Below are 27821 nucleotides of genomic sequence, written 5' to 3' on the forward strand. Positions count from 1 at the left end.
AATAAGGACAAGAACTTTATATGAAGTATTAAAAAAGTCTCTTTCTTTGTCTCTTTTCTATAGGAAAATTTGTTGGGGCAGATGGACACCAGCTGCTTGAAAGAAGGCCCTATATAAACATCTTTTGAAGCACGTACTTTCACATATGGCCTCTTATACACAACATACTCAATTCAGCATTGTTGAAATCTGGTGGGACAACACTGTGTGTCTCAACAGGTTTACAATCTGTAACCAAGTCTCTGTTATCACAATAAATATGCATTCAGAAATCACAGTAAAATGATCTAAGGCTAAAATCAGATATTTGCAAAGCTGTATTGTGTGTCTATTGTAAAAGTGGATTAACACTGGATTGTGGACTGGTTCAGAGAAAAACTTTAGATATGTATCGTGTTAAAATTTACTATACAGAACCACTTTATCATTGCACTTACTGTTCTCTCTCACAACTTGAGCTTTTTGCACAACCAAAAGTCCAATATCAGAGAGCGGATTGGTTTTGTTCTTGAAGAAAGTGGCTTTATATCATATTGGAATTGCTTTCCTGTGGTCTTGATGAGGCTCAACCACTGTATGACCTCTCCACGCCTCCACAACACTGCTTTATGAACTTTAGACTTCAGTTAAACATCTCTAGTACAGAAGCACTGTAGGAATTGTTTAGCTTGGGTTAATTCGCACGTGTCCTCAGGCATGGAGACCATTATCCTGCCAGTCATCTGACTCGCGGTTTTGTTTTTATGATTATTGGAAAAAGTAACTAGGTAATCAAATCACTTTGTAATTTATTTTGTAATGCCTTTTATATTCCTGTAAATTAAATATCTAAAATGAAATTTAACGTCTTTTAGGGGAAGGCACAGTAACACAGCGCGTGTTTGTACTCCCACACAGCTCCTCACAGCTCCAGGTTCCCCAGTTCAATCCTGAGCTCATGTTACTGTATTTGCAGAGTTTCACATGCTTTCCGTGTACCTGTGGGTTTCCTCCAGGTTCTCACATTTCCTGTCACGTCCTAATAGCAAATACCTTGCAGTTAGTGAACTGTGTAGAGTAAATTGCCTCTTGTTGTAAATATGTGTGAGTTCCTGGCATAATCACAGACTCTGATCAGAATAAATCGATTACTTATAACAGAGAATAATTTTTTTAAAAAAGTCTTATTTGTTTATTTGTTACTTTAAAATGATGGTCCATAATTATCACCAGCAGCAACAATAAATGGTCAAATATCACACATTTTATACTTCCTTTATGTGAGTGCAATAAATATCCTCTAATAATGTCTATGTTCAATGTTTTCATTCATATCCTTTGTAACCTCATTCATATATTCTGCTTCACCCAAATTTATTTTATTCTTTATTTTAATCCGGCCTGCATGCTGAAGTTCAACGGATAGGGTGATTTTTTTATTATTCTTTAATGTTTTTAATGATTACTTTTCTCATTCAAAAGTTTTAAATATATGCTTGATTTTATTTATCAGTTGAAATGTGAAGTTGCATTTATAACTTTCACCACAAGATGGCGACAGCAGCCTTTCCTAGCTGCGCTCGAACCTGTTACAAAACGTGATGATACAATCAGCTTTGAATCGTAGCTGCCTGAACTGATGGTTCACTTACTGCTTACACAGACATCAAAATATACTTTAAGCCATTTATTATTACAATCATTCACACGTGTAGTTTGGCACCTCAGTGTAAAAGAGTGAATTCTGTCCAACAGCATTGAAAATCTCTCTCTCTCTCTCTCTCTCTCTCTCTCTCTCTCTCTCTCTCTCTCTCTCTCTATCTATCTCTCTATATATCTATATATATACATATATATATATATATATATATATATATTTTTTTTTTTATACATCATAACTTTATGAACAATGAAAAACAAAAAAAAATGTATATACACTTACATGCAAAGAGCTTTTGTTTAATGCAAAAGTTTTTATATCCTTATGACTTTTTTTTTTTTAATACAGATGTTCATTATGACATGTAACAAGTGGTCCAAAAATGTATACCACTTGTTACATGTCACGTATATAAATGTAGCACAATGTCACTATCTATATTTATATCTGTTTAGCACATTAAATATCTCTATTCATATTTATACTCTAGATGAAAAAAAAACTTAACTAGATGTTTTTTTTGTTTTGTGGTTGCTGTATAAATTAAATATGAACACTAATAGATGTTTGATGAGGATTGTTACATATAGTTATTATTTGTATTGCACCTTTTTAAACGTATTTTGTTGGTTTCCCAAAAAATGAAATAACTAGTAAACCTGAACCACTAACCTGAAACCACTGCAACCAAGCAGTTTCTAAGGATGATTAAATGATGTACATACATGATAATGAATTTGAGCTTTTTTCCTGCAAGTATCCTAACTTTTTTCATCATAACATTTTTTTCAGAATCCCTGTCCCAATGCAGTCACTGATCACCTCAAACAGTTTTGATCCAAATGCAATGTGAAGCTTCTTCTTCTTGCCAAGAAATAAATAAATAAAATAAATAAATAAAATAAATAAAATAAATAAAATAAATAAATAAATAAAAATGTAAAAAAAATGTAAAAAGGAAGTAGTAACAACAACAATAATCATTTAAAAATGGTACCTGTGTTTATATCTGCTTAGAATGCATTGTCTGTTCATTATTGTCTACGCTTTAAATGACAATTATTTTGCAAAGAATTTTGCTTTTCTAAGTACAAACTTCAGCTGACTCAGTATTAAATCTCACTCCTGTAGCTCATGCATATTCCTCCTGACATACCTGGTCTAACTCTGACAGAATGATGGCAATCCCTTTGACGAATATTTTAGACGTATCTGTTATAGATCTACCAGATGTTCCACATTACCTTCTTTAAATCAGGTCTGGAGCCAGAGAGGTTCACAGAATCCTATTTGTTTTGTAAATAAGTAGTAAAATAGTAAAAAAAAAAAAAAAAAAAGAGGTACATTTTCTTTAGATTGCAATTTTTATTGCACTATACAGACTCTTCTGACTTAAAGGAGATATTTAATTTCAACAACTCACATTAATTCTCATAATTAAAATGTGCTCTTCATATACAGGATTAATTTTATAATAAAATTCTTGACTTCTTGTCATGGACATTGTCTTGACATTTCATTTTCATTTTAGTTAATGGTTTCATAAGTTACACATAATGACATTTGAATGCCTGTTGATAGTGGCGCTAGTGGAAACACTAGAAAAACATACATATTGAATAAAGAATTGAATACAAATGTCTATAGTGGTACAGAATGTCACCAGTGACACCCAAAATTGATGACATTTAGTATCATTAGCAGGAACTCTTGTATACTGTCTCTAAGAGCTGAGAGCCTCAGAGTTGTCTAAGGTTCACCTGAGAAAACAACGCCACAAAGACACACAGCGCAGTGACTGAAAAGTATATTTGATTTCCAAACACACCATTTCCCCTTTCCAGCCAGTAGAGATATAACCCACATGAGGTAATTGTGAATCTAATCCAAGACTCCTGGTTATCCAGATCAGAATCCTGTCCTTCCCATTCTTTATGTGAAACAATAATTCATTGAACCACAACACACACATGTTCTTGTAGACTCTCACATGCACACATTGTTAAATAAAGTATTCCCTCCTCAGAAAGCCCAGCTGCTGGCTGGATTCTTTGCTTCTTCACATGGGAAATCAAGGCCATAAAGCACAAGTTTGTGTAGCATGGAGGATGAGATACAGTAGCACTCCTGGGTCTGCCATAACTCTTTAGAGGAGCATTTATTTTTGGATTCTATCGTGTTGGCATGATTCCCTGCCCTTGTTTTTGTTTGGAGGATGAGTACGGATGATGCCACGGTCAGGCTGTCATACTCCAGAGTTGCTTTACAGCCACAGCTGTTCTGTCAGTGATGTCTCTTCCCAGAGTGAAGAAAGCATTTCTTAGGAAAAGATAATCATTGGAAGCTCATGACCCTAAATACACTCAGAATATTTATGCTGTTGATGTGAGCTAAGTTCAGAGACAGACAACTTATTGTTGCTACAGGTGAAGGAGTGCATGGAATTACCGTTTACCTCAGATTTGGATTATGTAATTTATTTATCATTTAAATAAAGGACCTTATGAAAAAAGAAAAGAAAATGGCTTGTTCTCTTCAGATATAAAACAGGCACACTAAAAAGCTGGCAAACATTAATAATAAAATTGAGGAAATAATAATTTCAAAGGAAGCAATGACTGTAAGTTTCAGACACGGTCAAGACTGCAAGTTTTTTATTAAATATATTCCTTTGACTCGTAAAATTTTTAACATTAAATTTTTTAGACTGCTGCTGTCATAAGAATATAACAATTTCTATTGCACTGCTTTACTGCCTTTATAAAATGAAATTAAATCATCTGGCTTGTTTATTTTCTAAAACAAATTATCCTTATGTGCGTCTGTCTGTTCACAATGAGTTATTGACGGCTATATTTTATATAAAATGACAGCGTGTGAATTGATAGATGTGACAGCACTTTAAGCTGCTGAATTAGAGCAATTCAACTTTTAAATTAAAACTAGCAGCTGCAACAGCAGGAGCGCACACGTCTTATACTCATACAAACAGTTTGTTTTTTCTTTCTTCAGGTATTCCTCTGTGATGTTCTTCTGCCAGAATTTCTATACCAGACTGGGTTTATGGAGATGCTTGACACCTTCTGCAAAGTGTTAATCCAGAATCCTCTCAGAGAAGCTTGAGTGAAGGTTGTGTGACCGGTCAGGCTATTTGAATACACTCAGCACTACCTCCTTCCTCTATAAATATCACTTACACACCACTGAGGCATGTTGAGGGTCATCCATACTCGAACATTTCTTGAAAAAGTGTGAAAAAAGGCTAAATGTCCTTTTGACTGGCATTTACAGCTCTTTGTTCCTTCTTGTTAAGAACAACATTCACATTTCGTTTGCCACCACATACATCCGTTATAGCACAAGTAGTCTCAGTCCAGGCTGAAACTGGAAACTCAAACATGATTCACATAGAGTCGATGCATGGAATGTTATTCACAGTGATGCTTTGAAGGCAAGAGCTAAACGAAGCTTGCTTATTTAATGCGTCCCTTCCTCAGCCACAGCTCGAAATGTTGTGTGGCATGTTTGACTTTGGAGGTGAAACGAGAAACATCGGCTGTCAGACATGAGCCAGATAGAGGGGCTACAGCAATCAAGGAAACTTAGTCCAGCGCTAGGCAAGACTTCAATAAAATACCTCCTGCCCGCTTTTAAAAGCATTAGTCCAAGGCAAATTAAAAAGTAGAGTGCAATTAAAAGAAATCACTGTGTAAATGTTAGCATGTGGAAGTTTTCCTTTCCTTTTTTCAAGCTTAAGAAAGGGCCTGGGGGCTGGGTTGTGCAGCTGCTGAATATTACTACATACATCTGGTTTTGATAAGGCGCTATTATTATCAAAATCATAAAAGTGTAATGTGGTCGCCTCTTGTACATATAGATGTTAGAAACCTAGTCCACACAAAGTTCATCTATTCACTACCATATGAATGAATAAAAGGGATGAAGTCACTGAAATGTCTGATGTTCACAGACTTTTTGGGTTGTTCTTTATTAGCCATCAGCAAATGATTTGTAATTCCTATTAACACCAATATGTTAAAAGAAGATATTTTCAGTAGTGCTTAATAAATGTTGCTCTTATATATTGCATATGTATTGGGTTGAGCTTACAATAATAAATAATGTGCTTGGAGCAAGACGGGCAGAAGCTTATAACAAATTCATTAGTGAAACCTTTAAATTCTTCCAAATGGAATATTTTGGGTTTTTTTGTAAGTGATATTTCATATTAGGACCTTTTCTGTAGCCATCAAAAGTCCCAATTTTTTTTTTTTATCTTAGGAAACCAAATGTATCTGTAGTACCCAAGCTGATAATGTGTATCATCTCAATTTCCTTAGCCATCACACATCAAGGCCCATGTGCTTCCCATGACCCTTCCATGTGGACTGCTGGGAAAACAGCAACCTGCAACGAATGAAGATATCTGAAATGTTTCAAAGGAAACATAATCAGCATAAGTGCATTAGATTTGTATCTGACAGATGTTGATGGCATTTGAAGTTGGGAACCTCCTGAGCCTCAAGCTAAGAAGTTTCAAGAAGCGGGAGAAAGGGATGTGTAGCCTGAAATACGTCTGTTTAGATAACACTGCTCAGAAGTAGTTTTGGATAAACTGGCAAAATGTTCATCTCTGGTTATTCTTTCGTTTACTCCACACTGTTTGAGGTGACAGATGTCGCTCCATATCAAATCGGCTATGGGTTGTTGGGTTTCCACACACAGAAAATGAAAAGTCTGGCCAGACCAATGTTTCCCCTGCATTACAGTGGATATTTCCGAACTGTCAGGAGGGTGAAGTCTGGGTTTTGTGAATGTCCTCCTGGCAGAGCACTTCAAACCCCCATGCGGTAGCTTGTGCGTTCCTTGCGGGTCACGAGCCAGTGCGACTCGGGCCATAGGCTCACTTTTCACTCAGCAGCACACATTCATTTACTGAGACCTGACACTTCTGCTGAGCCCATAATGCAAAGGTCTTTTTCAGCTGAGAAAATATATCATTAGCCATTTACAGTGTAATACTTGCCACATTACGCTATGAAATGGAGTGTAAAGCAGTTGAAACACATGCAGCTTTCAGAGTGGCTCATTTTCATCACTTTCTAGAGGACTCATCCGTGAGTGGAGATGATAAAATAATGCTCACATCATCGACTTCTTATAATATGTCTGGCAAATGAAAATGGCCAGTTAACATAAAATTGTGTAGCATTGATTTATATTGGTAGAAAATATAAAATATATAGATACAATACACAGGGGGCAGAAATATTTTTAAATCGGCCAACTCTGAGTCTTTGATGAATAAAGTGTGTCCGATTTGAGTTGCTTTCTCATTACGGTTTAAATGAAGGACATTTCTGAGGTGATGGAAAGTACTTTGAAGGGATTTTCACTTCACAAACATTTTTACAGTTCTGAGAGTCTGTAACCTACGAGACCATGGATCACAGTTTACTTCTCTAACAACCACCTCAGCATGCCACATGAGACAGCCAAATATAAGTGCTTCCTTCAAAATCACCAGCAAGAGATCTGCATTTGCTTCTGGTTTGGTCGTTAGGATTAATTAACCAGCACAGGACACAGTCAATGCAAATTACAGAGCAACATAATCTTCAGTAGGAGATCGGATACATACAGATGGTGACCATAATGTGTCCAAGTGGACTATTTAATGTTTGGAATATCAACACTCCAGGCAACTTGCCCAATCTATTCCGCAATCCGAATCATCCGAAAGTTGGCATCGATGTCCAATATTGAACGAGAGCCATTCATGTGGTAGCAATTTGGTTTGCCAACAACCAATGGTGGCTAAATTCCTGACCCCCTCAGTGCCCCTCTTATTCCCTCAGCTCTCCTTTGAGTAACCACATCTATGGTTGAGGTTGGTGGAACGTGAAACGGCAGCCCTGAGCCATTAAAAAGGGCCAAGCAGGTCTGTAGAGATTGTAGTCAGTGGCAGAGGCCATACCAATTCTACTAAGTAATGAGCCAGACGTTTCTATGCCACATCAAATCCAAGTCACGCCACCTTCTCTTCCAGCTCATGTTGCCACTAAAGAGAGGTAAAAAAGTGAAATTTTCTTTGCATGAGCAACACTGGCTGTTGAAGTTTCACACATTGTTATGGCATATTTTTAATGTTACGATATCTAATCTGCTCTTCATTTGCATCTGTAATTAGAAGTTATGCAGCCATAAAACAGGCTCTGAACGAACCCAAAATCCTCATACAAATTTTTATAACATCCTTAGATTATAAAACAGGAAAAGCAGTTCCACATTTGCTTTCTTGGTAGCAGAGAACTTGTGCAGTTAGTGCTTGTGCTGCTTTTAAATAGCTTCATTACTACACTAAGAGCGAGCCCTTTGACTTGAAGGAGAAGGCATCATGCGCTTACAAGGTCTCACAATAAAAGTCATGCTCGCTGCAATAAGACCCGCTTTGTTTCCAATACATCCATGGTAAAACATTTATTAGACTAATTACAACAAGCTCCCATTGATCCCCCTGTGTTACAGATGCCTTGGCAGAGATCCCATGTCGTGTCACAATGTCGTTTTATTCAGCACCATGCTAGAGATTGCAGGCAAGGAGAACAAATTGAGGCAGTATGGTGTGACTCATGAAGTGAGGTTTCCCCAGGTCTCATACAAGGCTTAGCATCCGGAAAGGAGGAATTCTTTTAGTTTAGGTGAATACTAGTTGCATGTGCAACACTCTCAGAAAAAAAGATAAGGATTCTCAGGTGCATGTGTCTCACAAGGAATCTCAGATTAACAGAGAGGCTAGTCTAGAATACCAATGTTGAATATAACAAGCAGTCAGTGATCACCAGATTGATTTAACATTGATTTAACTTAAGAAAATTTTAACTACCTTTAACTTATTATTTGGTTCAAGGATAACATTCTGTAACTTATGAATTATTCACTAATTACAGATGAGTTAATACCCAGCTAACTGCCAAGCTGGCACTGTTGAACCATTTAGCAAGGCTCTTAACCCTCTCTTCTCCAGGGGCGCTGTATCACAACTGAGCCTGCGCTTTGACCCCAACCTCGAAAGTTAGGATATGCTAAGAAAGAATTTCACTGTGCTGTAATGTATATGTGACAAAATAAAGGCTTCTATTCTATGCTATTCTACCTGGCATCTGATCAAGGGTCACATCTAGGATTCACAAGATCCTAGACCACCATCACTGATGAGAAGAAAGTAAATCTTTGTTTTTTATCCTTAAATTGGCCTCCAAATTAGCTCACTGAAATTCCAATGATCCTCACAAATACTGAACATGGAATGGGCTACACACAGATAAGTAAATGTTTCATCTACACTACACTTGCAAGCACATAAAACCAGTCTATACACACACATTATATACATAATACACGTTATTCACATATGTACCATGTAAAGCAGTTGTAGCTATCATTATCTGCTTTCTAACTGAGTCCTCAATGAGTAGAGAAGATAAAGTATTGTGCACACCATCAACTTCCTATAATAAGCCTGGTGAATGAAAAAGTCCAGTGTTTCTAAAAGACAGGTGTGGCCTTTCGGGGTGTATTCTCCTACTGCATCCATAACCAGGATAAAGTGCACAGTGAAGATGAATGATTGAAAGTTATTTTCTAAAGATCATTCAAACTTTAAGAATGTCCGACTATGTCCCTATAGTAGCTTTGCAAGATTTTTAAAAACATTCATTTCTGTTTTGATTACTTTCTGTTTTCAGGGAAGATTCTATTTCTATTTTGATTACTGTGAAGAGATTATCCCTCTGAGGATTAGAGAATGTTGCAGCAATGCCGTATTTGTTAAATGTTCTATTCAAACCTAGAGAAACTTGTTCAATACAGTCTGATGCCATTTTCTGATAGCTGTGTAGGAAGTTATGAGGACTATACGTCTGAACCTGCTTATGGGCCCCGGGAGTATAAGGGGTAAAACAACGCTATAGGCACCAAGTTAGTTATAAAATATTTCACTGTTCTGCCCTGTTCCAGCAGGTATTGGCGGACCACTTTGAATGAAACAATGCTGTTCTTGCTATTTTGCTGCTTCAGTCATGACACATGCCAGCATATTATTGTCTGTGTGCCTGTGTGTGGGCACTTCCCTCTTTAAATCCGTAGTGTTTATAATCTTATTTTGATTGGAGCTTAAACTCCCCCTGCAGAGACTGGTGCCTTGTAGCCGCACTCTCAGACACAAGAGCCTCGAGTAGTGAACTCTCCAGAGAAAGCATTTTCTTTAGACAACACATGAGAGCTGGGTGAATGGCTGGGTTCCAGGCCTCTTGCCCAGGCCCATGCCCACTGTACACACACAGCCCAGCAGCACAGCCTAAAACCACACATGGAGATGGCAATGAGTGGCCAGCTTTCTGCTTGCCTGTCTCCTATCCACTACCATGTGGTTCACTTTATCTCACACAATGAAATCAGCCCATAATTACAACACTGCTGCTGATGGGGCATTCAGTGCTTCCCTTGAAAGTATACAGTCTGTGAAAATGTTGATGGTAGAGTTTTAAAGCTCAGCACAGGCTGGGAGTCAGAGAAACCCTACAGGATGCTTCACATTCACTGGTATGATTAACACACACCGTGCTCTGTGCATCTCTTCCTAAAGGCAGTTAAGGTTATGCGTCTGAATAAAGAAACACAACAGCAGCCCCCCCTGCTGAGCTCTGCTTCAGCTCTTCCACAGTTCAGCTCTTCGGCAGTTACTCTATCCCACTGCTTAATGACTACTACCCCAGACATGTTTAATGTAGAGGCTAATCTCTTTTTCCTCCTTTTCCCTTGAAAATCTGCACATCATAAATATCTAAACGTCTCTCCCAGGAGTCAGTGGGAACAGTTAGTCTGTCTTAATGAGCTCTAAGAGATGCTGGCGAGTGTTATTTACTCCCCAAGCTCCATTTATACCATAAATATTGAAAAATACAGATGTCTTGCAGACAGGCATGTACACAGACTCACACATATGCACAGGGGCACACTCAATGCCTAAACATGTTCTGTAAACACAGGGTAAAGACACACTGTAGTAAAAGGTTTAGAATTAGAGGCTGACACACAACTACAGCCACTAATCTAGAGGCCTGTGATAGCAGGTATACGCTCTGCAGGTCTTTATTCACCCCCAAACACTGCCTGTCATTGCCTTTACACACGCTGATGAGAGGAAAGGATTTGTAATGAGGCCACTGAAGCTATGGGCAGTAAGCAGTAAGCAGAAATTTGGGCTCCAAATTACCTCACTGAAATTCCAATGATCCTCACAAATACTAAACATGGAATGGGCTACAGCAAGATAAGTAAATGTTTCATCTACACTGCCCTCGCATGCACATAAAACCAGTCTATACACACACATTATATACATTATATACATATATATATTATGTGCATATGTACCATGTAATCTCTGGCTGTTCGGCCAGCACGTGCATGTTATAAGAGCTTAAGGAAGCTATAGGTGCTGGAAGCTTCTACTGCAAAGCATCTTAGTAGCAGCAGTAACTTAAGTAGCTTTTTTTCAGTACAGAAGTAGCTTTTATTATATGCTGATTAAATTCACGGCACTAATTTGCATAAGGGGAAAACAGAATCCATTAAAAATGAAGAAAAAATAATTATTTGTGGTGTTTGTTGTAGCTATCACAATATTATTTTAATAATAATAATCATCTTCATCATCATCATCATCATCATCATCATCACCACCACCATCATCATCATCATCATCATCATCATTATCATCGTAAAGAAACAAAACGAGCATAAAGAACCAAAAGTATACTGAGCAGCAATAAATGAGGGCATTAGATGATGGGCGGATTAGACTGGTTGAGCTGCCACACCGGAGGTGCAGTGGAGGTAAACATTCCTGAATTATGACAGTTTCACTACACCTCTTTCCACATACACCTTTTTCCCTCCCTAAAGAGCAGTGTTATATGCCTTGCACGGAAGTGTACTAACATTTCTCCCTCAAGACTCTTAACCAGCTCCCTTCTTCCCACAGCACAAATATGTCCCTTTTCCTCCTCTGGGCCGTTTGGGTCAAGTACGGAATATATGTCGCTCTTTGGGGTCCTCACTGGTTATATTACATTTGAGAGGAAATCTCTCAGCGTAGTTTAATAAGGGCTGGTTTTGGTTAATCTTTCCTTGAAACCTTTTGTTAATGCAGCTACTAGACCCATATAAAGTCCAACAAATGGGAAACCAGTGCCAAAAAATGGGAAAAAAAGAGCAAATGAAAAAGTGTTTTTCATTTTCTTTCTAGCAGCTGGCTCGATCGGTTTGCCAAACGTGACTGTTGTGCCCACACAGCACTGTCTGTCCATAAAGGGAATTCCGAGTTCCTGCTAATGTGTTTTGAGCATACAGTATTCAGATCCATTTATAAAGACCATGTGTTACCGATTCTATGGGCCGGTCTTGAGCTGGAGTCCAGAGATGGGTGGTGATGGTGTGGCAGACTTAGGGCTTTGACCTCTCATGTGATTACGAGACCTCGAGGCCTCTGGGGAAGGAGAAAGGCCTTGTGTGGTTGTCAGACTGAAATAAAACAGGCTGCGCTGAATGGCTGAGATGTTAGCCACAATGGTGGTCACTAGCAGGGAAGTTCTCCATAGCAAAGGAAAAGATGTTAAAAGCAATATTGGACAGAGCAAAAGCCCAGAATGACAAAGAGCAGCTGCCAATTTCTCTTCTGAAACCTCATGCCAGTAAAGTCCAATAATCGTTATCCAGTGGGAGTTCATATGGATACTTTATTCAGTGGTGCACCTGTCTTTATGAAACCAAGAAGACCATAAAAATTTGAGCCCAATTATAGTTTTATCGTTACTGAAATAGATCATTAAGAGTTGTATAATCTGGATGTGATATGATCTGCAGCTCTGTGCTGTTTTATTTTGTACAACTGAGCAAAAAGTTCGATTTTGTTACTCTTAGCATCTTTTATTACTCTAAATTATAAGTTGACTGGAGCAGTCCCTTAAAGCTGTAAAGTCTAACTCATTTTCCCATTACGCACTGAATCATTTCCTATTAATTCCCTGTATTGAATAAAGTAGAGCGCGTCACACATAAATACCATTCATTGGTGGTTGTATTTATATGAGTAATAAATGTAACTTAGCAACTTTTATTCCTAAATGTGACCAATTTGCTTAATGGAACAAACTCTGGATACGATCTCCCATTATGAGAATATTTGTCCATATTATTTTCCTCACTAATCTGGTGCATGTTGGGTCTTGATAGCTGACATATGGTAAATCTGTACACTGCAATGGCCTGAAATATTGGAGAGCACAGGCTACATGCACACAGCAGTGCTGCATGCCAAAACGTCACATTCAATGAGCGCACTAATGATTCCTAATTTCCTGCGTACCAGAGGGCAACCGATATTTCATTAAATGGCTATTGCAAACAGAAAATTATTACAGCATTTAATGTTCTGGGCAATGTTGTTTAACCAACAATGTCATAACTTCCATCTTTGCCATCTGCTTTGGAATGAATGTGTCATTCACATAGAGGGTGAAGTGTGTGACAGCCTGATGGCCTGAAAGACGCCATATAAACACACACACGCACATGCACACGCACACACGGAATACAGTTGCTCACTTCCTGTTTGTGGTTTTACTAGTTAAAGCTTTGATGCCTGCCATAATAATAGAACTGAATTGAGCTAATGAAACTGCATGCTGTCAGATTAAAGGAGTCTTTTGGCTTAGTTGGCTTACTAGAGCCTCCCACCACACACACACACACACACACACACACGTGCACACACACAAGAAAATACAGAGGTCCTCCAGAATGATACATTGGCTTTAAGCTGCCACAAAGTTTACAGTAGTGGTTTTCTGATGAAAAGAGTAGTGGAGGAAGTGGGGTAGTGTATAGATGGATGTGTGATGTACTAAGGAGTTTAATATGTACCAGCCTATAGATAAAATGATTTAACGCTAGGTTCAAGATTACTCTTTAGAGTTTCTATATGCATTGTCTCTGTGGTGATTTGGACTTTTAAATTTTCGCTGTGTAAATCTCCACCTCTGGAAGTTCTGCTGTTCTGGGATGATGTCTGTGAGAAGTTCATTAGGTGTAACAGCAGATGGCTTCTTAAATATTGTAAGTGTACACGTACAGTATATTCACTACACATTAGCACAATAGACTGCTAAATAGCTGGGACACAGCGCACCCCGGTAAGATTAATACCACTATGTCGTTGTATTAGAGCCAGTCCTTATTGTTATGTTTTGATTTCGTATTTGATTTATTAACAATCTCTCTAGTTAACCAGTCTGCTTTTATTTTTAATGATCCGTCTTCTCACTCAGAAGAAGTCAGAAGTCAGAAGTCAGAAAGAGCAGGGGGTTTCTCCTGAAGTCCACGATCATCTCCACTGTCTTGAGCGTGTTCAGCTCCAGGTTGTTAAGACTGCACCAGACAGCCAGCTGTTCAACCTCCAGTCTGTAAGCAGACTCGTCACCGTCCTGAATGAGGCCGATCAGTGTGGTGTCGTCTGCAAACTTCAGGAGTTTGACAGAGGGGTCATTAGAGAGGTGCAGATTCTTAATCTCAGAATTACAATCGGTTTTAGCTGTAGTACACACATCCAGAGGGAAATGTGACTGTCAGGAATTGGTTGTGGAAGCAAGTGCAGGTACAAAATGATCTTCACTATAGAGAAAAAAGAGAATCCAAAAATGTAGTCCTAAAAGCAAAGGTTAGATGATGAACATTCATAAGTAAACATGAAAAGCAAAAATAGTCAAACCAGAAAGACGAACAGTGATTCAAAGGCTTGGTAACAACCGGCACATACAGTAAAAACGCTCTATACAGTATATATGTTACAAATGCGTGTGAGGTTTTCAGACTCCTTATAAAGTGTGAAGGTATGTGGTGTAGGTGATTGAGTGTGTGTAATCAGTAGTCTACTGATAAATATTAGAGAGCCGGGGTGTTGTAGTTCTCAGCAGTCATGTTTGTGAGCCATGTTGGATTTTGGAATTGTGTATTGGAAGACCTATTCCAGCACCAATATCCTAATCAGGGTCCTGATGGATCTAAAACCTATCCCAGGAACACTTGTTTGATGTGTGGTGGCTATACCAATACCTGGATGGGATGCCAGTCTATCACAGGTCACCAAGCATGCACATTTACAGATAAGAGCATGTTTTTGGGAATTGAGAGAAAACCTGTGATCTTTGAGGAAACCAAAGCAGATCCCAGTGCAGTCATGGGGTGAACATATGAAACATACTTTCACGCAGATGGCATGTGAGGTGGCAGCTGTACCCACTGCACCACTGAACAACACTGTGCTTTATTATTATTATTTTTTTTTTAGAATAAAATGTAATCATATTTAATAGGCACATTTTAGGTGTGATCACCCTGTATAGTAGCTGGAACAATGCTCCACTTAAATACCATCCTGTAAACTTAACAACTTCTCAAGATTACAAATGGTCTTTTCTTCTAGGTTTTTATTTCTTAAAGATTCCCTTTAATTCTGGAAATATTTTCTGACGACAGAAATCTACTGTCAAATTGTCTGTCTTTAACCTGTTGATTTATTTGCTCCTGTGCATTCATAAGCTGTCAAGTTAGACCTGAAGAATTTTTTTTCTTTTTGTGTAGGCAGTGATTATATAGTACACCACGCTGGCTTAATTTACCATGACTCACAGTAAACTCCTCCAGCTGTCTGGGAGTTATACACGGCAGAGGTTCTTCTACACTTCTGTCCATTTTTCTCAGAGAGGCACAGATTGATGGGAGGAAGCATAAAAGATTCGTATGAGTGTTAGGAGAGGCAATTTGTTCAGGCAAATGTGACACAGAGGTCATGGGACATGCCTATATTTGATGAATGATACGCACATCTGTGTCAGAAAGATTTAAAGTCTACTATGTTCTCAGCAGTCAATAAGTGCTATGTCCTTTGCTATGAAAATGGCAAATATAATAGTGTTTTTATGAACCTGGCTGTTAAATCATATTAATTTATGGAAATACAAAACAGTATAACGTAAGTGGCATGAATTGCATTTTTAATAGAACATCATATATACATTGTCATTCCATTGCCTATAATATTTCAGCTGCTCTATTATGGGTCAGTTTAAAGCTTAAAGCAAGGAAAGTTCTTCTAAAGAACAGTTATTAGACACATCTGACAGAAACTGGTTTCACTGGTGGAGATATCTGTATTGTTATAAGTGTTCAAAGAATATTTCAGCACAGAGTAGTAACAGATACAAAGACAAAACTGTCACGGAAAACACAAACAAAAGTACAAAATCAAAATCAATAAATAAATCAATTATATACCATATAAATGTAATAGCTATGTGAAGGCTATGTTTTATTTACGTATTTTTTGTTTATTTTTTATCTTAAATCTGTAGCTGGTATTATAACCTTTTACTAACACATTTTAATGGGGAAGGAGTTCAATACTGAAAATACAGTAATGTTTTTTTTAGTAATATCATTAGATAAACTCACCAACTATGTACACATGAGCTTGTGGCCATGCTAGGTGAACAACTAAATTTTTATTATCCACAATATACAGTTAGAGCATAAAGCAGTCTGGACGTAAACATCTTGTGCCGAGAATAAAATACTTTGCAACTACACATTATACTGGATTACTCTCAAAAATGTACAGAGACAACCGAAAAGGCATTACATGGCACACTCTGCCTCCATCAATGCGCACATTGTTTTACATAAATATAGACAAGTCTCTTTCTTCTCAACACATTATTCTCTCCATCCACCCTCCTTCTATCATTTCTCCTCCTGCTCTCTCTCTCTTTCTCTCTCTCTCACTTGCTCATTGCTCATCCTCCAACCTTAAAGTCCATGACTCCTTCAGTCCTCGTTCAGCTCTGTTTTCCTCATCTTTCAGCTCAGACTGGGTATCAACAGCTGCTGTACGGCTCGATGATGTTGAGAAGGGTCACGCGTTGGGGCACCGGCACAATGGAAGCAGCAGGAGGTACGAATACACAGCGCATGTGTGAATGTGTGTTTACAGCTTAAGAGACTATGAGGAACTGCATTCGTGTTTGTGTGTGTGTGTCTGTGTGTGTGTGAGTGAGTGAGTGTGTGTGTGGGTGTGTGGGTGTGCGTGTGCATGTACGAGTGTGTGTTGAGCAGCGGGTAGCAGCTTTCTGATCTTCGTTCCATGTGGAAATCTCAGTCTTTACTGGCTGGCCCTCAATGAGGCCAGGTGGTCACTGTGGTGGTTCTGAGCCCGGAAACGCAGCCTCTGCTTGTTGGACTTCTTCTTCTGATCTTTGGGCTTGTGCTTCCCCGATCCCCCTGCAGCAAACAGACAACATAATAGTCATTTTTCACAGCAGCTTTTGTAGCACAACCTCAAATTAAATCAACTACGTCTCCCACCATCTCTCTCATGTTCTCACACCAGTGCAAATGAAGTGAAGTGAGAGCAACTTAATAACCTCTAAGCTACTCTTAAACCAGACTTAATGAAGCCCAGGTGTGAGCATGAGACTGCAAAGCATATTGGGAAAACAAGGACTACGCAACTTGCACCATGGCACATTCAATTCAACAGCAATCAGTCCAAATTAATGTATTATTGTAAATTAGTTTTGTGTTTGGTGGCTCTGAGTGTTTGTGATAAAGCAGAAGTAGAGAGTATAACAGCCAGTATTTGGAAAACTATTAAGTATTGTATGCTGGAAAAATAAATGGATATTGAGTCAGTGGGTACTTTCTATAGTTCACACTCACAGAGAGAGTGCGGGGAGGAATGCTGCTGAAAATGATCTTCTCTGTAGTCAGGTTTCAGTGCTCGGCTTAATATCTCTTTATTGCACTTGTTTGGGCCGTTTAGCGCAGCAAAATGAGGCTTGAGTAATGTGTGGTGTGCGTTTATCTGAAATGAGACTCTCTCACCCATGGCTGGGCGCTTTGGCTCAAGCAGCTGCCCTGTTGCCCTTCCCAGCACAGCACTGTAAATTCTCTGAAAATGATTTTCTTAAGTGGAAACAACCCTGAGAATAGAGTGCGGCTGCTTTAGCTCTTTTCAGTGGCAAAAAAAAAACGGTTTCAAGTAATGTTCCAAGGACAATTTCCTGCTATTACTCCACAATCACACTATTTTTGGGACTAAAATCTTCCAGTTTAGCAATTTGGCAGGATTCAAAAAATGTTTTCTTCAAGCGATCGTTTGTTATTTGTCCAGAGAGGCCTCCAAAACGCTGGCTCCCACAGCATTACAGTTCCCCACATCAACTCGTGCTATTCAGGCAGACGTGAAGGTTTCCATGTGCTTCATTTAAAACACAAAAGCTGCTGAGCTTACTTCACAAATGTCCCTTTCTATTCTAGTGAGTCCCAGCAAGGTTATGACTCTACGCAGACACAACATACTGTACAAGAACATCTGGGCCATAGTCTTGTTTTCTCACTAATTGCCATTTAAAGAGGTCTTTTTCATTGAAACAGTTTTGCTATGCGCTTTATAAACAGACCTTTGCTGCAATCAGCTCAAAGGGAATGTCATTTGATCGTCCTTCGGCAATAAAGGATACAGCTCTGTTTCCACTGGAACAAAATAGAACATATGTTTCTTTCCACCCAGCATTACTGCAAGACCCTTGTTATGATCGCTAACCCTTTTCATTGTGATCGTATTATAGTTTTTTATTATAATTAATTGTGGTGTGCTGTGAATATTAGTATAAGTTGCACTCAGGCCTTTAAAAACACTGAGGTGCATTTAATAATATTTCATAACTGGCAGCTAGAGGGCAACCAACACCAGCTGAATGCTTTATCACAATTTGGCCAAAACAATGCTCAAAATGGAAAATTATATCAAGATGTCCTGAGCATTTAATGGGACTTTTTCTTTTTCCCAGTCATGCATGATAATGAATGAATAAACAATAATTTGAGAGTTATTATAAATTAGCTCAATGAATCTAATCTCAGGATAGCCTCCCAGGCTGGCGTAATTTTACAATCAGCCCACTTAAGGTGTTATAAGTGAAATGAACTGGAAAAAGACGGCGCAATAAATACAGGAGATCCGCATCAGTTTCTTTGAATTTGTTTTTAAGGAAATAGTGTAGCGGAAACCTCTTACAGGCTGTTGTATTGCTTTTCATGTGTACAGAGATGTTAACATCTATACTCATTGAAACTAAATTCAGGACAAACCTATTCAATTTTTTCATATACTTTAGGCCTCCTGGGAAACTGGTTGCCATCCACTGGCTGAAGAGTGTGGGTTTGTCTCTAGATCTATGTTGCATATTACCTGTTACTCGTTTTCTTTAGGCTTTATTGTATTTGCAATTTAGCATCTTCTTTTCCTGTACTGTGTAACTCTCGGCAAGTTTTATTAATGCTTATTTTAATCATGATGTTACTTGAAATTGTATACTGCATTATAAGGAATGCATTATATTTCTCCTATGTGTTGTATATTGTTAACTTGTGCTTTTCTCCATGTTTATTTGTCCCTTCTGTACCCTTTTGTACCCTGTGCATTGCAACGAAGTGCCCTTTTAACATCCTACAACTATCATGCACTATGTCTGAAATAGAAGCATAATCATGTAGCAAACTTGGCTCTTGTTACAGCTGTGTGCTTGGGTTGTACTTTTCATAAAAATGGCTGCCATATGGAGACATGCAGATGATTTCCAGGTGATCATTTGTTTCATTCCATTTTTCAATTGTTTTACTTCTTACTTATGAATAATATTCTGTAATTCTGTAATCTCTGTACAGCTCTTTTTTGCACTGCAATTTTTGCACATTACTGTCTAGACTCGCTGTTAGAATCACAAAACAAACTGCTGTATGAACCACATACATCTTGTCTGCTGCTAACTGCCCTTTTTCTTTACATCCATAGCATTTTACTCATTACAGAAGTTTGTACTGGTCGGTGTTGCACTGTCAAAACTATTGGATTATACTGTCTGTCTTACATTGTCCTATGTCTTACACCGTCCTCTGTCTTATACTGCTCTCTGTCTTACATTGCCTTCTGTCTTACATTTCCTTCTGTCTTCCACTGTCTAGTGTGTTACATTTCCTTCTGTCTTCCACTGTCTTCTGTCTTACATTGCCTTCTGTCTTCCACTGTCTTCTACTGTCTTGCACACCTACACGCATGTTTTCGGACAAGGGAAGAAACCAGAGCACCGGGAGAAAATTCAGAAGAGAATGTGCAAACTCTGTACAGGTACAGTAGGAACCTGAGCTCTGAATTGAACCAGGGATCCTGGAGCTGTATGCTGCCGTGCTTCTCATTTACATTTACGGCATTCGGCAGATGCTGTTATGCAGAGAAGTTACATTTTTATACAACTGAGCAATTGAGAGTTGAGGACCTTGCTCAGGGGCCCTGCTGTGGGAGCTTGGAGGACCTGGGATTTGAACTCACAATCTCCCGATTGGTAGTCCAACACCTTTACCACTAAGCTAAAACATCCCCAATCCCATTGACAAAATTAAAAATTGACAAAGTTTTATTGAAACACAATTATGGTTGTGCCTTAATTTCACAAGACTATAATTCCTGTTCTCTAACTCTGATTGATCACTTTTTGTTTTCATTCTCTTGTGAACTGTCATTGTTCTTTCTATTACTACTGAACTCAGAGGTCAGTTCACACATACTGTAGCTGTAGGTTCCAGTGCAGAGAAAGTAAGCAAGCAAAGTCAACCTGTTATGAGTGAGGCCATGATCTAATGAAAAGAGAACTATCTTTTCTGCTCCAGAGAGCTATCTGGTCTGCTGTCCAACCCAAAGTGACTTCATCTGGATGACTCAAGTAGTTCAGGAATCGAAAGGCCTAATCTTATCAGCACAGCATGTGGTTTAAAGCAAATCGATGGCTGACCTCAGGAAGGCATTATGCGAGAGCGGTAATTGAGCCTCTCTGCAAAGACTATCTGCTCCTTCTGTTCAAAACCTTCTCATCTTTCAGGGGACCAACAATTAATAATTATCTTCTCCACTCCCGACCCTTCGAAAAGAGGCAGGTGATGAAGTGTGAGTGTGAGATAAAATGGAAGTGTGTTGAAAAATGTTAAAAAAATTCAAGAATTCTAGACACAGGATTCAGGTGGTTAAGCCAGGCATTTTCGACGTTGCATGATTTTTATACAGTAAACGCACCAATGCAAAGACCATTATTTGTGCATGAAGGAGAGGTCTACTGGCGCCAGGGAGATTTGATTCCAGTAGCAGAAATTGGATTAGCAGCCATTAAGGGCCTCCTCACACATACATTTATAATGCTGTGAAGGGGAGCGTAGTTATAGCCAGCTCTGCACATCTCACACTATTGACTGCTCTATATGAAGGAAAACACATAACACTCGCAAAGTACCGTGAATGTTTGTGTGCTTACTGTATGTGTGACTGTAAAAAAAAAACATGCATTTCTCTCTCTCACACACACTGGGCTTCCTTATATCATAAGTTATGTTGTTTCTAAGTTTTCTCAGACTCGACTCTGAAAGTAAATATAAAAAGTCTTAATGGAATGAGAGGTAAATAAAATGTAATAGAATTTAAATAGAAAGAAATTGCAACCAAATCAATTTAAGAGCTCAAGAGAGTCATTGATATTTAAGTATTAATGTTGTTTGTGATTCAGTGAATTTGGTTTGAAATCATTGCTTCATTGCTTTTTTTAGCTTCTTGTATCTCTTTTAGATGACTGACTATTGGCCCAATTCTATCAATAGCTTCACAGGTATTTTATAACAAATTTAAGGTAATAGAAAACATTACAAAGGCAAATATTCCATGCACAGCTGAATATATGATTTAGCATGTGCTAGAGCAGGTTAGAGCTGCATGAGTTACACATGACTGAAAGCACAAGAGTTATCTCCACAAGCTCATAAGCATGGCATAAAGAAACAAATGCAGCTTACACAATCTAGTATTTTTTACAATAACAAACTTCCTCCACAGACACTTGGACAAAAATGGTAAAAAAAAAAAAAAAAAAAAAATTACAGAAGAAAAATGATGAAGATGAAGATGATTGATGATAGAGTGAAATGTGAAAGTGAAATGCAAAGACTGAGGATGATCTAGGAGCAGAAGTTCATCTCGCCAGCCAGCTGACAAGAGCCTTTTCTGCAAAGCTTCACTTAGCTTAACAAGATTACGCTGGATCCTACTTATCCCACTCTCTCTTTCGTCACTGTGCTCTGCTTAGTATCACATGGTATGACTTAAAACACATGTATTTCCGATGAAAAATTGGCAATGTTCAGATTAGGTGTGTCATTATTTCCTCATTCTATATATATGTCATATGTTCTGTCAAGAGATTAAGCAGCAGGTAAAAGCCATGCTCTCTGAAGATCCATACTGCTGATGGGAAGTCAAAATAGAAAACTTTGGAAGTCTCAAATGTACAAATCACATCGTACAAATAGATATGAACCCCAAACATCTGAAAAAAACATGATCCTTCAATGCTTGAAGAAGCTTGTTCTGAAAGACAACTGGACTACTTCTTACAAACATCCAAGTGGAAATCCACATGAAATTACTTTCACTTGTTAGAGCTGAAGAAGTTCCAATAGATCACAACTACTCACCTTTGTACCTAAGCAACATTTAGTTGTTTTTCAGCCCAAACAGATAAATATTTTCCTGAGTTCAGTGAACTCCACAAACATGTCATCATGGAGTTACATGACTCCAATGAAGAGGCAGATTCCAGTCTGGTTCACATCTGAGACTAAATGGATGGAGCTGTAGTCTTGTGTCACTTAGAAAATGAGACATAATTAACTATAGTTACGTTTAACTACTGAATTACTGTGTATATGTTATGTCGCGTTTCTGATGAGTCACATATAAAGCTCTGTCTGATTTATTAAAGACTTTCTCAGTGTCTGACTTGTTTGTGTGTGCGTCTCTCTGTGTGTGTGTGTCTGTAGGTATGTTTTTACTGTGTCCTCACAAGAATAGGAATATCTGCCAGTTTTGACCTGCAGCTATTAAAAAATAAAAATAAAAATAAAAACCTTATCTAACAGTTATATTTAATAAAGCAGGTAGAAACTCCAAGATTCACTCAAGGTTAACTGTAAATTTAAAATCTCCTCTTCATTGTAGTCATGAAATTGTAGTAAAAAAATCACCTCTACCAAGAAGGTGACCTTTTCACACTACCATTAAACATACCATTTGAAGGAACATTTGTTTTCTATTTTACTCTGAAGCAGCATTTCCTGTGTATGATAAAGGTGGGGGGAAGCATATATACTGTATGTATGTGTGTTCATGTGTGCATGCGTGTGTGTGTGTGTGTGTGTGTGTGTGTGTGTGAGCCAATAAGCCAACTACATCTTTCTAGTAGTATTAGGCCTCCATTTTGCCCAGAAAATATCAGCACAACTCTCTGAGTACTGCTATAACTGCCCACACTGTAATGTTTCTGTGCTCCTAAACATTTAGCTTTATAAGAAAGCTTTGTGGACAAGTCTATAAGCACACACACACACACACACACACACACACAGGTATTAACTGAATAACTGAAACTGACATGTACCTGTGCTAATAGCTTCTACAGTTCTTAAAATGCTCTGGTTTGTATTTTCTTCCCCAACTGAGCTGGTGTGGAGGATGGAGAAGTCAATGGACTGGCTTGATTTATTCTTTATATGTCAGGCCCTTCATACTTGTCACTAGATGAGAGACTAGCAGGGGGAAATCTGCCTTGTATCTGCAGAAGGAGCAGATTTTTACAGTAAAAAAGAGGAAGTGGTCAGGAGGCCAAGGGGCCTCTGCAAATCGCCAGGCTTACACGCTAAAGATGAGGCGCAGGGAACGCTACATGGGAAACGCTTCAAGTTACTGCAAACCTGCCTGCTCTCCTTTATATCCTTCCATTTTAGAATCTCCCCAAACACCTTTCATATGTCAGCACGCTCAAAGCCATATCCTCCTGAGACAAAAAGAGGAAATAGATTTCGCGCATCTGTATGAGCTGCGGTCAAAATGTGTGTTTGAGTGTTTTTGATGTTATGCCCTAAAACGTCTGGAGTGAGCGTTTCTCTCAGAGATGAGACACACTTGGACAGCACTCATGTAGACTGAGTGAAGCAGACAGCTTTTATCATCTACCTGCTGAGCTACAGGAGCTCTGAAGTAATCCCCTGCACAAACCAAACACTTTCACAACATATGGCAAACATTTTCCTCTCTATATGCACACATTCTCTGCTTTTTGATTGCTATGTAATTTTGGTTGGTCTTGATTTCAGAATGGAGATTGCTGGAATTGGCGAGCAGAGCTACTGAAACAATGAAGTAACATAAAGATTAAGAAATGCGAGGCAGTCAACGAGCCTGTTGCTGTTAAAGCCACATAGGTTAAGGGAAAAACTGAGATCATGTCAGGGAAAAGGTCCAAATGTAACCGCAGGGTAGTTCTGATTTGTCGGACATCCAGGTATTATTCCTTCTAAACACACATGGTTGGAGCACAAGAATTTGGAGCAAAGCTAGGAAGAAACAATACCGACACACACAAATAAGCAGAAAAACTTAAGAAAATGAACCATGATTGAGTCCAGGGATTTCTTTTATTGCACAGTGGTAACCTTTTTGGGCATTGTTTAAAAGCTTACGTAAATATCGACATGCAGAGTACGAGCCTTCATATCGTGAGAAACTGCAACATTTGGAGTGAATCATTTGGAGCAAATATTTCCAGATAAAGCTTTAAACCCTGGCATTTGTCTCAAGCCCATATGTGTGTAAAAGCAGAGGTATCTCGCCTGTAATTTTGCATTCTGCCCGAGTGCCATGATTAAAGTGACACAGAACGAACTCCAAAGCTCACATCCTCACTTAACCACCCAGAAACAGGTCTTTGTTTTGACTAGGTGTCTCTTTGAGTGGTCTAGCCCTCTGGACATGAGTGGGTCAGACACCACCACTTCCCTCCACAGGCACATCATCATGTTCTGATTACAAGCTGTGATGTCTCAATGAAGATGGCCGAGAGGAGGGAGGGAACAAACAGGCACAAGCTGAAAGAGAGAGGTTTCTAGAACCTGAACTGGTGCAACTGTGCTCCAGATGTGGACAGCCATGCTCTCTCTACAGAAGGCAGTCTGGGTCATGGCAATGCTCAGCTGAAAAAAATCCTACACATACACGACGTCATTTATAAGCATATAGGCTTATGTTTGTGGATGCACGAATATGCATGTTTATTGAGGACTGGAGAGGAAGTGTGTGGCTCACCATGTGTGGTATATAGAGATAAAAGCGTATGTGGAGGCCATATGCAAGGGGCAAAGTAGAGGATTTGGCTAGCAGAAAAGCCAAAGACTGCTCATCGTCATCATACTACTCCTTATTCTTTTTACCAAAGGCCAAAAAGTGGAATTTCTGCCTGTTTTGTTTGTGTCTATGTTCAGCACTGAATTTCTTTATCACTTCACAATCCACAGTAGTGCTTAATGGCTCATATGAAAGTAGACTTTTAAGAATTTGTAGATTTATATTTAATATAAAGTATTACACTTTGCAATATACTGCAAATATTGCTGGGCCATATGTTCATAGAGCAGTTAAAAAAAAAAAAAGGTTTTTCCACACAAGTGTTTATATCTTCAAAGCAAATGGTGATATCAAACCTATTTCTACTCTCTGTAATGTCACAAGTACTTGTTCATAAGCATCTAAAATCTGAAGGTGTTGTCTTCAACCAATAAAATACAAAGCAAAGCTACTTTACAGGAACATAAATAAAATACAATTTTCCATTAGCACATCAGAGGAAATATTGGCAAGGAAAAACTCCCTGAGATAATATGAGGAATATCATGTGAGGAACCAGACTCAAAAGTGAACCCATCCTCATCTGGGTGACACCAAAGAGTGTGATTATTAATAATTCTCATTAAAATTCTGTATAGATATTTGGACAGAGCTAAAAACATCTCATGCTGAAAGCCAACCGCGTCCTGACTAATGTTATATCAGACTTAATAAGGCTATCACGCGAAATAAGAATCAATTTATTTATATTGACTGAAACTGTCTGATTGTCAATTTCCCTTACGTCAGCGTAAAGGAACGCCAGTGTTATGTTAAAAAGGGTTTAAACTATCATCATATACTACTCAGATACCCTCTGAACCAACCATATCTTATATATAATATAATCCAAGAATGATTTCTTCCTCTCATAAACAAGGACTGCACACGACTCCCAAGGTGCCTATATTTCGGTAAAAGCAGTGCCAGATATGAAATAAAAAAAAAAAATATTTATATATATATATCTGTCCTCTAACTGAGCCATGCCTCTCCTGGTTTGAGAGGGCCAGATGACGGAGATGTGGAGAGGGGAGACCTCTTCCACAGGAGTCCCTGTGTTTATGGCTCATGCCTGTGGTATGACGATGAATTCTCCATATAAAATCCGGCAGGATTGTCGGCTGTTTGAAACACTGCTCTCCGAAAACAGTTGCTGACAGAATGACAGCGGCCATATTTATTTTGGTTAGGGTGCAGGGCACTTTGTGGGGAGTTAATCAGAGGGTCCAAAATCCCCCCATAAGGAATGTAACCATAGCAAAAACATGGTGAGGGAGATACACTGTACTGTATGTGTGAGAGCAAAAAGACTTGCACGTAGTGTTTGTGTGAAAGAGAGTGTGAGAAAGCGTGGTCTTACTTCGCAAAGATTTTCCAGAGGCCCTGTGAAATTAGCACAGTGTGACTGAGATGTAGAAAACAGGTGAGAATTTGTAGTCTGTGATAGAAGAGAAATGGCTGAAAATCGATGATGCTTCATATATTAGCTGATGTGGTAATAAAACATCTTTTGAATCCTTTTTATACTGATGCTATGCAGACTCTCAAATGCTCTCTTCCTAAATAGCTGAATAACATTAATCCTGGGAGGCACGGTGGGCTGGTGGTTAGCACTATTGCCTCACATCTCCAAGCTTGGGGGTTTGATTCCAACCTCCGGTGTGTTTGGAGGTTGCATATCCTCCCTGTGCCTTGGGAGTTTCTTCCAGGTACTCTGGTTTGTCTCCTAAAGACATGTGTTGTAGGCTGATTGACATCTCAAATTGTCCAGTGTGTGTGTGCAATTATGTCCTGCGATAGACTGGAATCCTGTCGAGGCTGTTCCTTGCCTTGTGCCCCAAGTCTCCTGGAATAGGCACAGATGGTGGAGAGAACAGATAGACAGAATATCAATCTTTCCTTTAAATAAATTCACTAGTCTAGACTATGCTTGGACTAACTTGAGCACAGAGCATATCACTGCTCAAAATCAGGGCTGAATACAAGTTTTAGCTATCAGGATTCTTGTCAGTCTGAAAAAAAGATGATGTGGGTTTCAGTGTAACCAGGAACCATGAGGACTGCCAGTGGATAAACCTTGAAAGAACGTCCCAATCAGTGCACTAGGCTTTAACCCCAAGATATCAGCCACAAACTCAATGCCTGCGCAATGACTGCACTGGATTTAGGTTTTTGGATCAGAAAATGCTGACAAAAAACAAGTCTTTTTGATTTTTTTAATTTGATCTCCGCCTGTTTCAATGTCAAGAGATTCATACTACTGAATTGACTTGAGTATTATGTATAATCGCTGACAAAAACCATTTGTTGACCTCTGAACAACCTCACACATTCTTCAGCTTCATATTTTTATGTGCTGAATGAAAGGGGCTTGTGGTGTTAATGCATGCACGGCCACACTGAGCTCAATCACATGGAGTTGGCTCTCTGTTTGTGCTACAGATTGAGATAATTAAAGGAAGATTAGGCCACAGACTCTGCAGTCACAACAGGCTTGGCAATGGCCATGAATAATCACCCTGATACAACTCCATCCAGCTAGTGAGCGCCACTTGTCCTGGGAAAATGACATGTCCCATGCTCCTGCTGGCCATCCTCTTCTTTTTAGCACTTGTCTGTGATAATACCTAGACATAATTCAGCATTAATCATTCCTGAGATTCAGCACCAGAGCCAAATCTCTTTGGGAGTTGTCGACGACAGTTCGCTGTCTCCTGCGACGAGCCCCATGCTTCTGTGAAGAAA

At 38.8% G+C, this 27821-nt stretch overlaps 1 protein-coding gene across 1 annotated transcript in view; it reads right to left on the reverse strand.

Annotated features, from left to right (window-relative positions):
• Positions 1 to 15739: 15739 nt before the first annotated feature.
• rspo2 (R-spondin 2) overlaps positions 15740 to 27821 on the reverse strand; it is a 50454-nt gene continuing 38372 nt past the window's right edge. Inside the window, exon 5 of the mRNA XM_060869192.1 lies at positions 15740 to 17038. Within this exon, the coding sequence (XP_060725175.1) occupies positions 16920 to 17038 (119 nt within the window). The 3' untranslated portion in view covers positions 15740 to 16919. The remainder of the gene's footprint in view (positions 17039 to 27821) is intronic.

This window comes from Tachysurus vachellii, chromosome 5, assembly GCF_030014155.1.
Source record: "Tachysurus vachellii isolate PV-2020 chromosome 5, HZAU_Pvac_v1, whole genome shotgun sequence".
Taxonomy (NCBI): Eukaryota; Metazoa; Chordata; class Actinopteri; order Siluriformes; family Bagridae; genus Tachysurus; species Tachysurus vachellii.